Source organism: Phoxinus phoxinus, assembly GCF_949152265.1.
Source record: "Phoxinus phoxinus genome assembly, chromosome: 22".
NCBI classification, from domain to species: Eukaryota; Metazoa; Chordata; class Actinopteri; order Cypriniformes; family Leuciscidae; genus Phoxinus; species Phoxinus phoxinus.
Window position 1 is genome coordinate 22131175 of NC_136897.1, and position 21018 is coordinate 22152192.

At 38.6% G+C, this 21018-nt stretch overlaps 1 protein-coding gene across 3 annotated transcripts in view; it reads left to right on the forward strand.

The window, feature by feature from the left end:
• Positions 1-21018, forward strand: part of diaph3 (diaphanous-related formin 3) — a 284319-nt gene that overhangs the window by 208626 nt on the left and 54675 nt on the right. For 2 of the 3 annotated variants that reach the window (XM_079598020.1, XM_079598019.1), the window contains exons 24-25: positions 2409-2544; positions 16470-16565. In XM_079598020.1, coding sequence (XP_079454146.1) covers positions 2409-2544; positions 16470-16565 — 232 coding nt within the window. Of the gene's footprint in view, positions 1-2408; positions 2545-16469; positions 16566-18920; positions 18984-21018 lie in introns of all 3 variants that reach the window. The other variant, XM_079598018.1, reaches the window with a different exon arrangement.

Consider the following 21018-nt stretch of genomic DNA (forward strand, 5'->3'; position numbering starts at 1 on the left):
AAATGTATAAATATATGGAATGGCGGAATCCAGTCATAAAACGGAATTTACTGTAGAATATTTCTCGGACTTTGTCAACTTTTTTTTATAAATAAATAAAAAGTAGGTCAGTACACTTAAATCATCACACACACACACACGAACACAGTCGCTCTGATAGTCACTTCATGAGCATTTCATTTGGGAAAAACTATCATCATATCATAAACACAGAAACCTAAAGATCTTCATGGCAACCCATCAAAATTAAGAATCGGTTTAACTTGACAGAAATATAGTACTGTTGTACAGTAGAATTTAGATATGTCTCAATGTAATTATAATAGTAACACTAATAATAATATTAATAAATTATTGTCTAAATGTGTTAATTTTTTAAGGAATACATTTTTCTTCCATTGTTTTAATATTAACAGTACAGCTCATTGTGTAGCGCGTTGTTTGACAAAACAGTTTGTTTAATTTCATATGATTAAAAGATAAAATAAATTAATGTTTTCTGTCCTCATTTGATTACCGGAAAATACACAGCACAGTATTTGTGGGGGGAAAAACATGTCATACAAATTAATTTAAAAATGTTTTTATTAAAATAGTTGTTTTTAATAAATTGAATTAATTAGACATGCTTTTTGATAATTAAAATTTAATTAAGCCATTAAAATGGAATCCAGAACTTAAACTGAAAACGCATACCGTAATTTTAGAATTTGAGGGAAATAAAAACATACCTTATAGGGTCCTAAACATGTAATGTTTGTTACATTTTTAAGAAATTGTTGTTAAATTGTATACGTTTCATGATTTCAAGTAGACATGCTTCATGATTACTAAAAAATTAATTTAACCATTAAAATGGAGTAAAAAAAATAATAATAAAAACGGAGGGGAAAATAAAACTGAACATCATCTACAATGTTAGAGAGAAAATATGATGTGTGAAGTGTGAGTACCAAGCAACATCTCCTTGAGATCCAGACCAAAAAAGTGATGTGCACCCCTCTATATATATATAAAGGTTACAAAAACTGTTAATTCACTAGTCTTCAGGAGCTCAATAATTAAACTAAGAAAAGTGGGGTATTTGTTGTGAAATAATAACTGAATAACTTAACACATTTCCTGTTTAATATGTTTTATATGGTTTCAGATAGCTTAAGCGCAAAATCATTTGCTTGGGTCAGTCAGGTGTTTTGTTGCTGCAGGAAATGGCAGGAAATCTTGACCATGTGACTAGCAACCATGGATTCTTTGAAGTACCAGCCATTTTGGCGAAGAGTGTGATTCCTTCAGCATGTAAATTGAAGCTTGGACTTTCCAGCAAGACAATGATCCCAAGCATACATCCAAGTCTACCAGAACATGGTTCAGGGATCGGGCACGGAATGTCCTTGAGTGGCCGTTTCAGCCTCTAGATTTAAATCCCATTGAAAATCTTTGATGGGATTTGAAACAAGCGGTGGCAGCACAGGAAGCACAAAATGTCAGTGAGCTGGAAGGTTTTCACATGAGCAGTGGGCTAACAGTCCAATAGAGAGGTGTCAGGATCCTCTGAACACTTGCCAGAAGCATTTATTTGGAGGGTATAAAGGGTAAAGGATTTTACGCCAAACACTGACTTTTGGGGTTGAATAGTTTTGAAGATGGATGTTTGAAACTCAACTTGGTTCTTAAAATCATTCAAATGTCTATTTATAGACCGTTCACTGAGTTTGGTGTGTTCCACTCAATTTTATTCACATCACCAGAATGTTGTGTAGGTCAGTGACTCCTGGGCTAAAATTCAGAGAAAAAAAAAAAATATATACAGTATATATGTATATATAATCTTTATACCAGTTTTATACTCACTCGCTTTTTCAAAGTAAAGTTAAATGATTTGCACAATGGGCTTTATGCACAGCTGCACTACTTTCTGAACTTCAGGCAGCTCCTTTGTTTCCTGTCTGCCATTATTGGACAAACTGATTAATCCAGGTGTGCCTGACCAATAACAATAATCAGACACACCTGGATTAATCAGCTTGTCCAATAATGGCAAACAGGAAACAAAGGAGCTGCCTGAAGTTCAGGAAGAAGTGCAGCTGTGCATAAAGCCCATTTTGCCAACTCATTACTAATGCAAAAAATAAAATAATTATTAATAAAATAAAAGCTATTTGTGGCATAAATATTGTGCTGTTATTTTGTTTTACAGTTATTCTATTTGAAATATAAATGTTTTGTAACATTATGCATTTCTTTGTCACTTTTGATCAATTTAATGAATCTGATTAAAAGTAATTTGCTAAATAAAAGTATTCATTTCTTTTAAGGAAATTGTACTCACCCTTTTGTATGTAAATGGTAAGTTTATCTTTTCTTGTTTCCTCAATAGTCTGCTTTATCTCTGCCTTTTCTCTCTCCAGCAAGCAGTGAAGGAGAACATAAGGAGAAGAGAGGCGGAGGAGAAGCAGAGGAAAGCGAGGATAGCCAAAGAGAAGGCAGAACGAGAGAAGCAGGAGCGGCAGATGAGGAAGAAGAGACTGCTGGAGGTCAACACAGGTGAGATGTTTATCAGTCACTCACTGAAAGTTTTCACGAGAGTGAGCTTTAGAAAAATCACCTTTGAAGATGGATGAAACGAATCCCTGCACACGCACACGGGAGCTTGTTTTAAACCGACAGAAGAGTGAGAGCATATGTGTGTCCTGTTGTCAATCTGTTACCATGTGAACAGCCCATCGTTGGTATAATACCACAAACGCAACGGAATTTCAGCACCATGGCTTTCATAATGTCGAAAACGGTACTTTGTAGTGCTTGTCAGTTCTGAAACAGGCCGATCTGCATTACTCGCTTTCTATAATGTTTACACAGGCTTTTTTTCTAAGCGAGCATCTAACTCCTAATGATGCAACGTAATGCATGATGGTATTAGAGATGTGATTGGATTATAAACAGGTTCTGTGCACTCATGAGACACACACATGAAATGAGTTTGTTATAATATGTTGCCACTCGTGCTTGCCTCCTGCTGTTTGAGGAATGTGTGTGAGGGTGTGTACACACACGCAGCAGGCTCTCAGTGTTGACTGGGATGAGTTTTGTGTCCGTATCGGGTCTCACGCTGAGTCAATAAAGCAGAAGAGCAGCCTGCGTGCATTCTTCATGCACTTAATATACACAAATACACACTTACTAATGCATATGTGGAGTGTGGTACGATCAGTAGTGAATCTAGTGTTGGGTTATGGTAGGTTGTGGTGGCAGTGGAGCAAGAAGTGCAGTACAAGGTGGAGGGGTTAAAGTTGAACTCTGTGGGTGAGTGAGTTAGTGATGCATGATTTATTTGTGGTCATATTACTATCAGCCAATGAACGTGACCTCACTGTACGGTAGTAGTGTGAGTCAGATCGCTGAAATAGCCCCATATTTTAAGACAATAAATTATAGCCAGATAATCATGATACCCACATTACTTTTGGTTGGCCTAACTATTGTTAGTTTAATAAGTTCAAGTCACCTTTATTTATATAGCGCCTTATTCAATACAGATTATACAATACAATAGAGTATGACGAAAATGATTGGAAAGCAGCCAGCTGACAGTTTCTCCAGAGCGCCCAATGACAATTTTCACGATTGACCAGATTCACAGATGACAACGATGACATTTTATGTTTATTCTGAAAACTATTTTATTCTCATGCTATTATGCTCATGCTCACAAATCTGTGTGAGCAGAATTTGTTATAATCAAATCTTATTTTGTCAAAATTAACCGATAAAATAACAAACCCCACTTTATTCTTATTTAGCCTAAATAATATAAGCTTATTTTAAACTTTTTTTTTCTTCTATGAGCACTTGAAATCGCGCTTAAAGCGATTTGGCTTATTGCGATTATAAAATTATTTCGTAATCACTGCTCTGTGATCAGTAGTAAACGCTGCTCTATCTGAAAGCACTGCGAGTTTGAGTCACTTATAACGTTGTGCTTTTAAAAAAGCAACATGTGTCAAACATCTTTTCAAACATGAGAAGCCTTTATGAACCTCTTGTCCAGCAAAAGACAACATTTAATAACATGTTTTTACTCCAAACTCACTTCATAACGACAGTTGTGCATCCTTCTGTGAGACGATGTGAATTCTTACACGTGTGTTTCACACATGCCATGTGTTTATTAGTCATGTTTAATCAATCAAAGTGTTTCAATCTTATGTTTATTCAGCTACAGGGATATAATACCCATAGGGATTTGCTGGAATGACGTGCAGGGCATATTTGGGGTTTCTGCACGAGAGCGCCCTCTGGCTTTCAGATAGAGCAGCATTTACTACCGATCACAGAGCCGTGCTGCACTGACAAGCTGCGCATAAAATAACCACAGATTAATTTCAATGAATCGTGCAGCCCTAAACAGCATGTAACCTATTCAGTCAAAATTATTACTACATGTAAAATTTGAATATATCTGATAAATACTGCATCTGATTAACTTAATCTGCAATAAAGCAAACACTGTGTGAGCTCCACTACGGGAAGTAGAAATTATCTAAGTTGATGAGTCCCCCAAATGCAACCAGCAAATCTTGCCAATCAGGAAGCCAAGGCACAGTCGAACACGCTTATTGCCTGTGCTTCAAAGGGGTCAGTGGGTAAAAGTTGAAATTGTTTGACCTTTAAACATCACTTGAAGGGGGAGCACCATGGAGTTCTGTCCATTGAGAAGCGTTGTGAAAGTGCTTTTAGATGCAAGCTAAGAAATGAAGTATACATTTTAGGAGTTTTGACAGTTTGTGTGATGGTGGGTGAGATCTGATTTTATTTATTTATTTTTGTATCTGTTTAGAAGCATAATCCTCAGTAGAGATGAATAAGTCAAGGTTTTTTAAAGGGCAGCCACTGAAGCACGTCTGCACGTCTGATTCTGATTCTGCTGGGTTTTGTTTTAGAATGTTTCTCTTCTTTCTTTTTTTACTCTCCTTTGAAGGACTGCTGTCCTTCACTTTCATTTAAAACAAATCTCAGTGTTTAAGTCTCTAGAGCAGGTCTCTAATAAACCTTTCTAGGTTAATGCAGATTTCATTAAATGTCTCATGACACAGTCATTCACATCCAAAGTGGTTTTGTTTCAACTTTATGAGATTCTTCTACAAGGGTTTACTGACATGTCACCGCTGTCTTTGCTCAACAGGGGGCACTACACACAATCCGGGCAGTCAGCGTCTGAATTATTTATACATTTAAGATGAATTCAAGTTTTATCTCTCTGCTTAACTCACTTCCACTCTGATTATCCTCAGAAAAAGACTTTTTTTTCTTAGTGTTGCTCTGTCTTATACTCCGTTGAATAGTCTCCCCATCCTAATGTTATGCGTCTCTGAGCATAACTCTAAACTATCTTCTCTGTTCGAGTCCTAGTACACTTCATTCAGCCTGTCAGTGCATTAGAAGCATTGGACTGGTTTAATTTGTTCATCTTAATATCAATGTTATAGAGCCAAGAGCTGAACCCAATATTTACAACATAGTTGTGTAACGCTTTATTTTACAGTGTCATTGTTGCAGATGATACATACAGTTACTATAGTAGTAACTATAAATTTTGCATAATTACATGCAACTAACTTTAACCAAACCAAACCCTAATCCTAGTTGCTTAATATTACTCAGTACAATTACACTGTAACAAAGTAAAATTAAAATAAAGTGTAACCGATACTTGATATTATTTTGTTTTTAGGGGTATTTTTAACCAGTATCGTGAATAATGCAATGGTTTTAAGGCATTTTTTGTTTTGCTGTTATGTTTTCTTTAACTGCACCTGTTTTGTGCCACAACTCTAGATTAAAAGACTGATATAAATTTTAGTTGCAAAAATGTTTGATTAATTTCCCTGAATCTATTACAAGAATTTGGTGAGTTCACATGTGGATAAGTATTGCTCATTTATTGTTAGATATTCCTTTATTGTTGCATATTAATACAAATTATTGTGTGCCATTCTTCTGTTTATTTGAAAGCCTTAATATTTTAATTTTCTGTATAGTTTTGAATCTGTTTTGCGAAAGGGGCTGTTAATAGGGAAATAATGGGGAAAAAGATCACTATTTGAACGAAGCCATTTCAGAGCAAATACATACATTTCAAGACATTGGCTATTGTCTAAAAGCTGATTCAAATATCAAGATACTGAATCTTTAAAAAAAAAGTTATATCACCCAGCCTCATTTTTAAAGTGTCCTGTGGGTACTTCCTCCCTTATTTGTGTCTGCTCACTCCATCTCTCTCTCTTCTCATCCTTTCATCAATCAAACACCAGCAGTGTCCTCTTACAAGGACTGACTACTCCAACCTAGAACATGCAGGCTCTTATAGTGTAGGACCAATCTCTCTCTCACTCTGTCATTCCGCGCGCACTCTGGGATGAGTGGCTGAGCCACAGGTGGAGGAGTGTGTGTGCTGATTCAGATAGAAAAAGAGAGATGCATGAAGTGGAGAGATTTTAAATGAGTGAGTTAGTGTATGTGTGTTGAGCAGGCTCTGGCGTATAAATGTCTCTTTCAGGAGGCCTCAGGTGTCTCTTCAGCTAACACTGCTTCCTGTCCAGTCAACCAGTGTGATCGCTCTCTCTCGTCCACAGAGCCTCTTGCCCGGCAGCTCCCCAGCGTGTGTTAATCAGTGTTATCTTAATAATTATCACTGGATAGACCACAACTACAGAGAAGAACTACAGACTTTTTCTCAAAAGCAGGAAAGCTCTGCTTGCTGTGATCGTCCGTGCTTTTGATCAGGCAGCCACTCAGATGGCTAACTGCTACCTGCCACATGTAATTGCATCAGTGGGCCTTTTTCCTTCACTGTTTTGTTATTGCGGCCTAGTTGTCGCAAACGGCATCACTTCAAGTCTCCGAGTCTGGCTTTTCTGGTCAGTGCGACGTGTGCAGAAAACACAAAACGCACACAACTAGTACTCTCCTCCTTTTTTCATTTCACTTTTTGAATTGACTCAGCGTTTAGCATGCGTGTATAACATGAGGTCATTGTTTAAAGCGAGAGTGCCTGAGTGGACAAGTTTGCATTGGCTCTCTAAGCACCATTAAAATCAAATCTGCTAGTAAGTTGCTGAATAAATTACACAACGTGAGTAACATGACAATCCTGGAGTGTGTCACTGAACACATTGTAATCACTAAAACTGCAACTGGTTGCATGTTTTCACACGACTGTGTCCTGCAGTTCAGCGTAATTACCATTCTAAACAAAGCTGTCTACACTGGACAGTACTTGGGTGTTTCTTCAACTTCAAGCACTTTTACATTACTGTTCAAACGTTTGGGGTCGGTTTTTTATGCTCACCAAGGCTACATTTATTTGATAAAAAAACCCTGGTAAAAATAGTAATATTGTGAAATATTGCCATTTAAAATAAGTGATTTTATTTTAATACATTTTAACATGTAATGTATTCCCCAATGTGTGTGTGTGTGTGTGATGCAAAGCTGAATTTTCAGCAGTCATTACTCCAGTCTTCAGTGTCATGATCCTTCAGAAATCATTCTAATATGCTGATTTGGTGCTCAAGAAATGCTTCTTTGTGTTATCAATGTTAAAAAACAGTTGTACTACTTTACATTAAAAAAAAGAAAATAAAGTTGCACATGTTTGTAAAGGTCCGTTGCGCCAAAAATACTCAGTTGAAGAAACACTCAAGTACTTACTGTAATTTAAAAACAAGTCTCTGTTTGGCCATTGCATTCATTCACGCATCAGGCATGTGTGTGATTGGTTACAACCCATATCCGTTGCAAAAAAAAACACATAAAAAAAAACGTTTAGCCGCAACAAGCATAGTCCTAAAATAAACGTTTTAACGAACACTGTTCCCAATTAGTTAATTGCTGTAATTATATATCGATTAATTGTGCAGCCCTAAGTGTAAAAGAAGATACTAATTTTTAGCGCTCGCCTTGGCTCAGGTGCAGCAGGAGACGCAGACAGTGAGGCCACATCAAAGAGCTTTTCAGAGAATGTCGCCTTCAAAGAGAGACCATCCTCTGCTTCCTCTTCCCCCCGTCTGCTTTCTATCACAAATCTCTTTCACACCAATTAGTTTCTAATCATGTTCCTCTTTATCTCCCTTTTCTTTCCCGTACTCCGACTCCGAGCTCTGATGTCTCTCTGACACGTGCGTGCTGGAAGTGAGCATGTGCATGCAGCTCTTTAACACACAAGGTTGCACTAAGTGCAGTGTGCGCCCAGCTTTGGAGAAGACCGTGAACGGCTGGTTTTTATTCAAAAATAATAACAATTCTCCCTCTATTTCTCTTTTACTCTCACAGTTTTTGATGATGTCTGAAGTCAGCACAAATAGGCTCTGTTGTGTTTCCAGGTTACCATTGCCACTTCTCCTGTTCGTCTCCACGGAGACTGTCAATTAAAGCGCTGTGGTAATCCAAACCGCCCCAGTGAGAGAGGCGACGCTCTGTACGTGTTAGGGTTAACGTAAGCGGGCCGCTCTTTGGTGGGTGGTAGGATGTGAGACAGAAGAAAAAATATAATAAATTGGTTTGGCACTGTTAGCAGGAGAGGAAGCTGTGCACTAGTTTCCTCTGAAATGTTTTGGAGCCACACACACAGAGAAGAGCAATGATTCAAGACCAGACCGGAGGAGTAGAGAGAACTACATGAACATGTTTTCAGAGAGAGGGGAGGGTCTCTGTGCTTGTTGAAAGCAACCGACCAGACATCTAACAGAATTAGGCCACATATCCATAGACACGGAGCAAACACAGTCGCCTGTGCTATTCCCAGTTCCAGCAAGTGCTGTAAAAGCCCAGCGTTCTGGCTACTCTGTCCCAGATATGGGCTCTCCTCCAGGAGGAAGCCACAGGGGGACTCCCAGCTCCCTGGAGCTCAGAAACCAGCTGATGTAACCGACTCTGAGCCCTACAGCCTATGAAAGGGAGTATGTAGTGAAACGGACAAATGCAGTAAAAGCTTAGTAAAACATTCAAAAAGGAATAAAGCCTCACAAAGAGTGTATAATTTAACAGGGCTCAATTGAATTTTGCAAAGCAGTGCAGAGCAACAAGCAATTTGTCTATTCACACTGAAAGAAAAAATACTGCTTGACCCTCACTATATAGATTTCTCCATGGGCAGAGATACAGCACAATACTAGAGCTGACAGCAACTCAGATTCACATGAAATAGCTGTTATTGCTTTGATTTATGTTACACCTTGTTATGCACTGAAATACACAATGTACATAATGTAATCTTTATATGTTTTATAAAAACCCACATCAGATTTAATGTATTATATGCGCTTAGTGCATCCCTTTGTGTTTTTATATAATATAAAAATAGATTATAATATATTTAATATCATTTAAAAAATAATTTATAAAGTATGTATTTTTCCTTCGATAACAATCCGTTCGCAAAGCCTGCAGCTCATTAGCCAGATGCTTTTATCCAAAGCGATCTCAAGGTTTGCATTTTATCAGTGTGTGTGTTCTCTGGAAAGCAAACCCATTGGCATCATTAACATCATGCTCTACTAGGTTCACAAATCAATGGAATGTTTCTTTAAGATTGAACCTTCTAGGTCTCAGGTGGACTCCTGCTGAGCTTATGCATGAGATCCAACAATTTTCCCTTTATCTTTCACTGACGTTTCCTCCTTTCTTTGAAAAAAAGTGGAAAATATCTAACCTTTACGCTCTAGTAAAGGTTTAATAATCAGAATATGCACCTGACAAATCAGATTAGCAGGTGGCATTTTGTCAAAGCCATAGCAGACAGACAGCTGAGCAAATGTGCTCTTTGTATCTGTTCAGGAAAATATGATGTGAAAGATGAGAACAAGAAAAGAGGGTTGATGAAAGATTATAGGGGAGGTAATTGCTGTCTTCATTATTTGTCATCTCTCTTTCACCCTCTTCAGACAAACGCGAGAGAGAACGGACATGAACTGTGAGCGGCTGTAGATACGTCAGGAATGATTGTGCTGTTCCACCATTATCGCTCAACCTGTGCAGACACCTGTCCAGCCCCTTCGCATGCTGTTGTTTGATCTCAGATCAGTGAAATCATGTGTTTCTGTGATTCGTAATGAGCGTCTCATAAATCTCAGCTGGACTGAAGTGTGGCTTCTCCTTTAAAAGACAGGCTACGCCAATAATAGCATGTGTTCATAAGTTGTGCTGGCATGGCGATTAAGAGAAAATACATCTTAAAGGCCGTGTTGCAGGTTAAATTTTTCAACGAATTTGTGCAATTTGCTTGTTGGTAATGAACATTTAAACTGTTATCCATTGTATTTTATGTTGTTGGGTATCACAAAACGGAATATAATACGAAAAAGTAGGTACTATCTTACAGCGCCAACGATTCCCCTTTCCGCCACAATGCATTCCATGACGTCACCTTGGGGAGAGAGTTTACCAAAGCCCGCATTGAGAGCGTTGAGAGTGACTAAAGAGACGAGTAGTAGACGAGAGTATTCAGATAGCGCAGATTATAGAACATGATCATTGTCTATAAAACACATCTATAGTCACCTATAACTGTTTAAGTTGGTTCATAAGACTTTGTGAAAAAAAGTAAACAAACAATACTCGTGCGTGCTGGCTTGAAGGGGACCATGATCCTGCCTGAGATGTGTGTATGCTATCTTCAGCACAAACGGATTCAGGCAGCATGCATTCAGTCACATCTGGTCGCGGGGTGAGCTCCTCGACCAGCGACCCAAACACACTCACTGCCCAACAGCACAAGCTTTCCAGCGCAGTTTCCACGGGATGGCACCGCCCGCGCGAGCACCTGCCAAACACCGCGACAGACACGCGGCGGCTACGCTTGCAACAACATTTTCAATGTTCAAGGAAGAGAAACGCTTAAAAACGCCCATATAGCTAGCACGATGCCTTCTATTTATAGATGACAAAGACAAAGTTTACCAGTACTATAACAAAGGCTACCGGTAACGTTACTTATCTGAACTAACGTCATGATCACCGCCACTATAAAGAAAACGTTGATTTTTCACTCGGTGCTATTCAATGACAGTAAAAAAAAATATGTGTCGTTATCTCATTGCTGCGTTGCTAAATGATAGCAACTCACCAGCTAGGACACTTCACCAACTCTCCACTCATTCTCCTCGGACCATGCATTTCATCGGCTTTGACGGCCATCAGGCTTACTTTCCTCCACGTCTCCCCAACGTGACGTCATCGCCGAATTGCGTGAAAAAAAACTGTTAATACCAAAAACGTAAAAAACTGGTATTAAAGACCATTTTTGATACATTTTAAAAATGATATACATATCTTGAGTGATTTATGTACCCATTAATCGACAGTGGTGGTTAACCTGCAACATGGCCTTTAAGGCCTTTCACTTCACCAGCAGCAGAAGGGGTTCCGAAGGGTAGTTTCATAGGTTTTTAGGTTGAAGGAAAGCTGAAAGTAATTAAATACTTGACAAAATGATAAAGTCCACGTTGTATGTGTATCTTTACTTTCTCATGGCCCCCCTTTCAAGATTTTTTTTTTTGTACCTTCTTTGAAATGAAAGACACATACCACATTGCAAAAGGGAAATGGTTTCCAGACACTGTTCCATGTTGATAGATTACAGTACTGTGTATTAAACCATGGACCATTTATTCAGTTATAAAAAATAAAAATAAAAAGTAAAAAAAAATTCATTTTTAAATGTTTTTTTTTAAAGGAAAAATCATAAAATGCTTTGATACAGTCCATTGCTTAAATATTTTTGAATTGATTTATAGAACATTTAGATGTGCATGGTTTTATTTGAAGATCAGTCGCCATCTCTCTCTGTCTTTCTCTTCAGTGTGAGTGCTTCTATTCACTCTCTCTTGTATGTATAAAAAAGAGGGAGAACTAAAAGAGAGGCAACAGCAATCAAGCCAAATGCCTTTTCCGTTCCTGGCTAAATCACACCATATCCTTCCCTCTCACACCTCCTCTCTCTTCTTCACTCAGCTCTTTATTAAAGCCACCCTCCATCCCTCTCTCCTCCATCAGAGACCCAGCAGGCTACCTCCTAGCACTTATCACTCTTTCGGGTTCGCACTCTCTCTTTCTCCATTTCTCTTAAATCACACCCTCTCGCTGTCCGTCTATCCATCCATTCTTCCTGCAACCTGGCTATCTTTGCCTATCTTTCAAAAGAAATAAGAAACGTGCCACCTGGAAAACTCTGTGCAGGCTAATGTCAATCATTGTAGTCCTCATTTCCCTTGGCTCGCTCTCGCTCTTCTCAGAAAGAAGTAAATATTCTAAGCATGACCCTTCCTTGTAAATTGTGTCGATTCAAGGCTGCATGTAAATAGTCAGGTCTGATTGAACAGTAGTTGTGCATGTCGGTGTAGCAAAGAGTCTCACATACACACCCACATGCACAAATGCAGTCGGACATTCATCAGCTTTTCTATGATTGCATCTCTTTCCTCAAGCCTCCACTCAGTAGCATTTTACTAGTTATTTCTCCTCTCTGCCTTAAGCATTCCTCTAAAATTTCTAATAGACTTGTATTGTGTTCTGTAGTACCGAGTTCCCTGCTAGTGGTGCACCTTTATGTCTTTTCACACCTGTCCATTAGCACCTGTCTGTCTATCTGAGAGTGCTGGTTTCTGAAGCGTTGCCGTGACAGCTGCTGCTGTCCTGGGTCCTGTGGGTGAAGAAGATGGTGTTGGAACACTGAGATAAGTGATTGACATTCACGCCTCATTTTCTCGTGGTCAGGTTCAGTGCCAGCCACTCGCTCTTGGCTTGGCGGTAAAAAAAATAAAATAAAATCATAACTCATTCGCTCACCACTCACTTAGACACTGCCCACTGTCAGTGGAGAGATTGGAGACAACAGCTTTGCGTGTGTGTGTGTGTGAGTGTATAAAAAGTGTTCAGCAACACTAATTTGCATATACACACAGATATTGCTGTTTATCGGGGAATCTGCCTCACCCACCCTCCTGTATGGTCGTGAAACATGGACTATCTATGCTCAACATGTGGAAATGTTGGAATCTCTCCTTATTAGATGCCTGCAGCGCATCCTCAAAGTGACATGGCAAGATCGAGTGCCACATATTGAGATACTGCAAAAAATACCTGTTGGAGTTTAGAAGCAACCCTAATGGTTTACCAACTCTGGTGGCTTGGTCATGTTGTGAGAATGCCACCAAGTCGCCTCCCATGTAAGGTACTGTACGGTCAATTACATCTTGGCTGCCATTCTGCAGGAGGTCAAAAAAGAGGCTGAGAGACCAACTAAAATACTTTTTCTTAAGAAGTGTGGGATAAAGCCCACATCCCTGGAAATAGTGCCGTGAATCGCACACTCTGGCAGCATCTTTGTCAGAATGGAGTACAGACTTTTGGCATGGATGATATATCGGTATCAAATCTCTTATCACCAATATTACAGATATTATTGATGGCGATTTCTGGACTAGCAAACAGTGTAACAAATCTAAGCACTGAATCTCAAATTATTTTAATTGTGGCACTATGTACAGTAAGTAAGTGTAGACAGCAGTTGTACAGATAAAAACGGACATTTATGTAAATATTCTGTACCTGGGTTGTAGAAGCTCTTCGCTTACACCGATGAAATACGGTTGCTCTAATGAGGACACAATTGCCTTATAATTGGTCTCTACTTGTGAATCATTAAAATCACTTGCCCATATTCTTTATCAAAAACTCCCAGTTATTGGAGCGTTATTCAGGCTGAATTAAATAAAACCGGGGAAAATGACTAAAGAACATGTAAAACAAATGCATAAACTGCAGGGGGGAAAAAATACATTGAACGATTGAAAATAATGCAGGTGTTTGGTGGTCCCAGTGGGCATTGTGAAAGCTATATCAAACCACCCCAACACTGTCTAGACAGGGTTGTTCCACAATTTTTTTTTTTTCACAAACAAGCAGGAGACTTGTGATGGAAGCTACAGAGAGACCAGCAAACTCTTTGTAGCGGCTACACAGTTCTGGAGCTGAAGGTGCACCAGAAAGCATATCAAGAGCCCTGGATAACACTGGCTGATACAGGAGTACGATACAAAAGGGGACAATGCTCAAAAAGATCCATGTCGCAGCATTTCTGGAGTTTGCCAAAAAGCATGACATGACACAGTTGCTCTTGATGGAAATGTGGAAAAGATTTTGTAGCCTGATGAGACCAACATAGAATCTTTTCTAGCTTTTGTAGACATGTATGCTACAAATTTAACATCGGCTAAACTATTCTCACAATATGTTGTTAAAAACAAAATAAGTGAGTGAATTATGCAAAATACAGGAAAATTATGTGTCTGCCAAAAAGTTAATCTTTTGGAAAAAAATCATACAAAAGGTCCTAGATGCAAGGCCAGATGAATATTTAAAAGCATAAAATGTGCTATAATATCTTGGCAATTGAGAATTGGTGGCACTATTTGAAGGGTTCAGTTTGTTCAGGTGTCATCTGACTAACTTTAACAACCTGGAGCAAATCTGTCTGAAAGAACGGATAAAATGATGGCAGAAACGTAACGATGCCAGTACGTACTTAGGGAAAAGACTTAGCTGTCATTTCTGCTCTACAAATTATTATTATTATCATCATCATCATTGCATTATGTATTCTGTGCAAAAAACATTTATTTTAAGCATATTTGCTAGCAAACAATGTTAAATGTAAATGAATGAAGTTTAATTTTTATTGAAAAAAAATGCATAATATCTTAAGTAGGATTTTAAATTCATTATGAAAATATAATGGTTAAAATTTAGCACGTTTGTATTTCCGTTGGAGAGTGTGGTGATAAGTGGTTGGACTATCACACACACGCGCGCACACATACTTTATCACAGACTCACTCTCTTTGTGTCTAATTGAAGCTTGGCTAGTAAAGGTCAACAGTCCTGTGCTTTCTCTTCGTTGATAGTTTTTATTGTGGTCAACTGCCCCTTCTGAACTACTGACAGCACTCTGTACAAAAGAACCTTCTATCCTCTCCTCTGTTTCACACATATTCTCTCTCTCTCTCTCTCTCTCTCTCTCTCTCTCTCTCTCTCTCTCTCTCTCTCTCTCTCTCTCTCTCTCTCTCTCTCTCTCTCTCTCTCTCTCTCTCTCTCTCTCTCTCTCTCTCACAAACTCCCTCTCTCTCCATTGCTCACTTACTCAGACAATAGCTGCTGATTGAAAATGGCCTCACTATACTATCAGTGTATGGCTGACTCTGTCTGGCTTTTTACAGAGAACAACACAACCGTGACAATGCTGCAGTCCCAAATAAGCTTCAGACAGCCCCTTTTATAAAGCCCCTGTAATTGTGTGTTTGCTTTTACATTTTATATTTTAAGAAAACGCAGAAATTCAGATAGAATAGAGGAAGATTTCTTCTATTCAGTGAAATTCAGTGTGTATTTGCTGTAAAGGGAGTGACTGATGACTTCACTGAGGCTAATCCAAGACTCTTCATCCGTGTGTTTTATTTTCTGTACTATTATCAAATAATTTCATGGTAATCTACCTCCATTTGTTTTGTATTCATTAAGATTATTTTCCAGAAGGAAATGAGTATATATCCAGATGGATAAATGTACTATAGTGTAGACTAGCATGTAACTAACCCTCATGAAATTGTATCATGACTGTCAGGTTATACAGGTAAACGGTACTGGTTTAATCCTGAACAGCCCCGATGATAGGTGTCATAACTTATCGGTGGAGAAGTGGGCACTTCTGCAGCGTTAGCACACACGCTCATGTGCTTTTTTGATTTGTTTTGTATTGTGTGCGTGTGTGCGCTTGCTGTGTCAGAGTAAAGATTAATATTTGGAGGTTACAGTGTCAAGGCCCGTAATGCTTACCCACGCTCACCCATCTAGGGGTTCAACACACAACAGACATTCTCTCATACAAGCCTTTCTATCCAAACCTGCTGAAAAGCACACTTTCCTGCCAACCTGATTTATTCTCTGTCAGTGGATGTGTGTGCGTGTGTGTAAAGTTTTTGTGTAAGCAGCCGTGCGAGCATATACGTGATGTGTTTGTGACCGTGAGCAGTGTGGTGTTCCTCCTGCCTGGCGTGTCCCACAGGCCTCCTTGTGTCTGTGGAGTTGCTCTATGTGAAAGCCGGTGGCCTGAGGTTAACTGCTTGCACCACTCAGCTGTTTTTACGACCGGCCCTCCAAATGCTACAAAACACCAGCGGATTTGTGTAGAGGTGCAGAGGAGACGTATAGAGGAGTTTAAGGGCCTGTCTTGCCTCTCAAATTGTCCGAATCGACGCTGTGATATACTGTCCACAAAAGGCCTCTTTGTTTTTTGTTTTTCCTTCTCTCTCTCTCTCCAGTATTCCTGCAGAGACCCTTAAGGCCGGTTAAAGTGACGCTGTGGAATGCCCCTCCGCATCCTAATGTTTTCTCTTCTTTCTTCCTCTCTCCTGTAGAGAACGATGAGACCGGTGTGATGGATTGTCTGCTGGAGGCGCTGCAGTCTGGAGCCGCTTTCAGAGACCGCAGGAAAAGAGCACCCAGACCCCGAGGTGAGTCTACACACTCCACTCACATCCTGCCATCATTGGTTGTCTCTTTCTTTCTTTCTTTCTTTCTTTCTTTCTTTCTTTCTTTCTTTCTTTCTTTCTTTCTTTCTTTCTTTCTTTCTTTCTTTCTTTCTTTCTTTCTTTTTCTTTATTTCTTTCTTTCTCTCTTTCTTTCTTTCTTTCTTTCTTTCTCTTTCTTTCTTTCTTTCTTTCTTTCTTTCTTTCTATTTCAGTTTACTGTAATGCTCGACTCTGATTGGTCAATTCCAACAGATAAACCGTTAAAGCATGGTTTTTAGACCGCTAAAAATGACTCTATTCCCATAGCTGTACAAGTCTCATGTCTATTTGTTTGTTTGTCGTTTAAATAGCTATGTGATAAGTAGGATAATACAGTCAGCTGGTCATCATAACAAAATAAACCCCTTCATGGTGACCAGAAACCCAAAGCAGTAGCTGTGTATTTTTCCTGTATTTTGTAACTGTGTGTAGCAGCCTAAAGCATCCAGTGGTTTAGAGACTTTTTTTTCTCCCAGCGCAGTGAGGGGTGAGATAAGGTAGAGTGTATCTTCTGCACTCTTCATGTTATGTGTCTGACCTACCCAGCTGAGAGGCTCAGGTTTGTTGACTTCAGACAGCTTCAGACATGCAGCTAATGGGTGGCATATATCAGTACAAGCCTGACCATACACTCTGAGTTTACTGTTCAAAAGTTTGGGTTGGTAAGATATGTTTGTGTGTGTTTGGTAGAAGCCCATTACGCTCACCAAGGCTGCATTTATTATATAAAAAATAAATAATAATAATAATGTGTGAAATTGTATTATCATTTAAAATGGCTTTTTTTTCTATTTTAATATATTTTAAAATGTAATTTATTCCTGTGATGGCAAAGATGCATTTTCAGCATCATTGCTGATTTGGTGCTCAATAAATATTTCTCATTATTATCAATGTTGAAAACAGGTGCTGCCTAATATTTTTTAGGATTATTTGATGAATAGAAGGTTCAAAAGAAAAGCATTTATTTGAAATAGAAATCATGTGTAACATTATACCACAAACTTTTGAACATTTATTATATACTGGATGTCAGTTCGCAGATAAGTTTCAAACTCTTTAGGATGAAACCATTATTGTATAGTTTCCCATACTGTAAGTGCACAATTCACAATTGATAGCTCTGTTCCCGTCAAAGTGTTAAAAGCTTTTTTTTTCTATAGAAATCAGTTCAGAATCAGCCCCCCATTATCAGCACACTTCCTCTGGCATTACAGGACCCAGTGGAGTTTAATGCAGCTGGCCACCTTCAATAGAAATCAGTGTGCTGTCAGGAGAGCCCAACAAACTGACCTGGCAAATCAGAAAGATCTGTTAAACACTGCAGGAAATTTCAACATTTAAAAAAAAGAAAAGAAAAGAATATCATAACTCTCCTTCTACTGGGAAGCAGGGCCTAAAACTAACTTTTTGCTACACCTGCCAATGATTCAAGAAAATTTGCAGCCAGCCATAAATAGTTTTCACCGGCCATGAAACTATTTTAGCAAAAAAAAAGAGGCAGTTATGACACCAACATTTTAGACTCCAGAGAAGATTCATACTTCTCTACTCCAATTTCGATACCACAGCTAAAACTACTAGCCTAACTAACATCATCAATAATGACATTTTAAACCATTATTAAAGACAAGTAACGGTAGTTTTCAGGTAGAGACATTGAATAAAGTAATCAAATTTTGTTGTTTAATTAAGGGACACTGTTACTTTTACCCCTCTAGCAGTTAAAAAACAAAACTTCTGAGTTCTGTTGCGTTCTCTTTGCAATCAGGAGCTCCTCTGTTCTACTTTCTTTTTTTTTTTTCTTCTTTTTTTTTAAACAGGTGATTACCTGGAGGTTTGAAATTCAGCGTGCTCCATGTCAACCTTACTTGCTCATTGTGACAACCTATGCCATTCCCACTTTCAATAGTGAATCAGTGTAAGACAAAAACGCATTTTGGAAGAAGGATTTATGGTCTTCATTATTAAAATTTGTTCAATTTTAAATAAAAAAGGTTTTAATCTTTGATTAACATTAAAAAACAGACAAAAAATATTTACAGGGACCCTACAGAGTTTTAAATTAGCAAGGGTTAAACTTAAATCCTGATGCAGCGCTGACCCGTCAACTGTCCCGGGCATTGTTCATGTTCTCACAACATTGCCAATGCTGGTTTTTACTCACATTTGGCACTTGGCGAGTGTTAATTTTAGGCCATGCTAGGAAGTATAAGACTAATATATGGAGAACAAAGGTGGGGTTTATGTGTGAGTGTGGCACTCATTCTGTCTTGTCCCATGTCCTAATTTCCACAGGTGAACCAACACAAGTGCTCAGCCCGAGTCCACAAAGACCTGTTCTGAAAGACTACAACCACGGTAAAATCAGAGTTAAAAAAAGAGAGAATAGCATTTCTCTCTACTATTTGCTTTCATTTCTTTTCGCCATTAACTGCATTAAATTTCCGCACTTACCCTGATCTACCAGCCATGCATTTTGAATGTGTGTTATGTTTGGGTTAATGTCTGTTTTGCCTTCTCTCAATCATGCGCCACTCTTTTTATTGATTTTTTTTGTTGCTTTCTTATAGCTACTAATGTTCAATAGTTGGTCTAGATCAGGCTACTTTCTTATTTGAATGGCTCATAACAGTCCCCCAAGACCTCTATAAACGCCTAGCAAAAGGAAAACAATAGCAAACGTTTTTTTCCAGCTTCCTAAGCTGCTGGTCATAAACACGACAAGTGTTATAGTGTGATATAGGTTCAGGAAAGGCTTCAGACTGCTTCTAACTACAAATGTTCCTTTTCTATCCAAACACTGTTGGTGCTGGTGCTCGGCTGGCTGATACTGTGTGTTTCCCTTGACTTGAGAGGCGAATAATGATTTAACTGACTATTACATTATAAGCTGCCCACAAACAAACATACTGAATCATAGTTTTTATTTACAATTCTTACTCCTAGGTTTGAGAACATATTTTAATATCCAACGCAATTTAATTCAGAATCTGTATTGCAAACAAAAAATCCTAAAAACTGTCTTAACTCTAGGACAACCTCATGTCCTAACTTCAAAATTGTTTAAAAGCCAACTGTAAGATTATCATAACAAATAGCCCTGTCTGAGAATGGCATCACATGTATTAATGATACAAGATAAAGAACAGCAATGTTTGATGGTGGAAAGACTTTTTGAACACTCAAATATAGTGATCTGCTTTGCCTTTTCTACCAAGCTTATCAAAACTTGTCTTTCTGCAGCACTTAATTAAAAGCGCACCTATTTTGTTTCTCCATTTTAATCTCTAGCATTTACTTCACAGCAGCTGCTTACGCGTCATTGGTTGCTTGGTAACAGACCTGAGAGTTGATTACCGAACTCAATGGAGCAGTTTAAGATTTCCTAACTACAGATAAGATGAGCTTTTGTAAGATAGGATAATAATCTTAAATCAAGATAAGATTTGCTTCTGTAATACAAATTTGTGAAAAGAATCCTAAATTCACTTGACATATCTTAAGACTCAAGATAGAAAGTTTCTGTAATATGCCCCCATGGTGTCTATCTCCTCAGTGATGTTTTACATCAGCCGCTTCCAGTGTAGATAACTTCTCTAAATGTTATAAGACATTTTGAAGGTCTTCTTTTGGTTTAGCATGCCCACTAATGTAACAATTCCTGGGTCAGTGTTTTTGACTGCTTTTTCTTAAGTGTAAATGCACAGATTCGGGCTACATTGGGCACTGGCTGCAGCACCATCACCTCCATCTTGGTAGAAAAGGGGTATCGTAACTGTAAATATTTTTACAGTTTTCATACCCGAGTTGTCTCCTTTTTACTGCATGAATCAATCTTTTCTGTTTGCTTGCATGTTGAGTTCAGTTTTATTTCATCCAAACATGCTGCTTACAACTCGTGTGGTTTTGTGATTGGACGGTTGATGTAAGTGTCGGAAGTCAGCAGGGTTATAATCAATGTCATGTGCTTTAGCTGTCGTTACCGCCAGGTGTTAATGTGTCATCCAGAAACGCGCTGTGTGGAGAGAATGCCACATTTCCAGTAAAACCGAACGCCCAGAAACAATGGGAAAATGTTTTGCTGAAAAGGCTTTCCCACTATTGTCTGTTGACTTAGCGGTTTTCATTTCTTTTTTCATGCTCTCTTGGAAAGTTACAAAATTGCAACATGTTGCGCTCTGTTGAACCTTCCCCTTTGACATGACAAGTATCAATGTAACCATCAATCCATTTTTTTCTGTAATAAATGGGATCAGCGTTTGATGTGTAGTGGGAATCAGGAAACCCATCTGGAGCAAGATTCAATCAAACTTCCCTCTCTACGATTTCGCATGAATTTCTGTTCAGATTGTTTCCATTTTACCTCATAGACTTCTCAAGGTCTTCAGTTTTC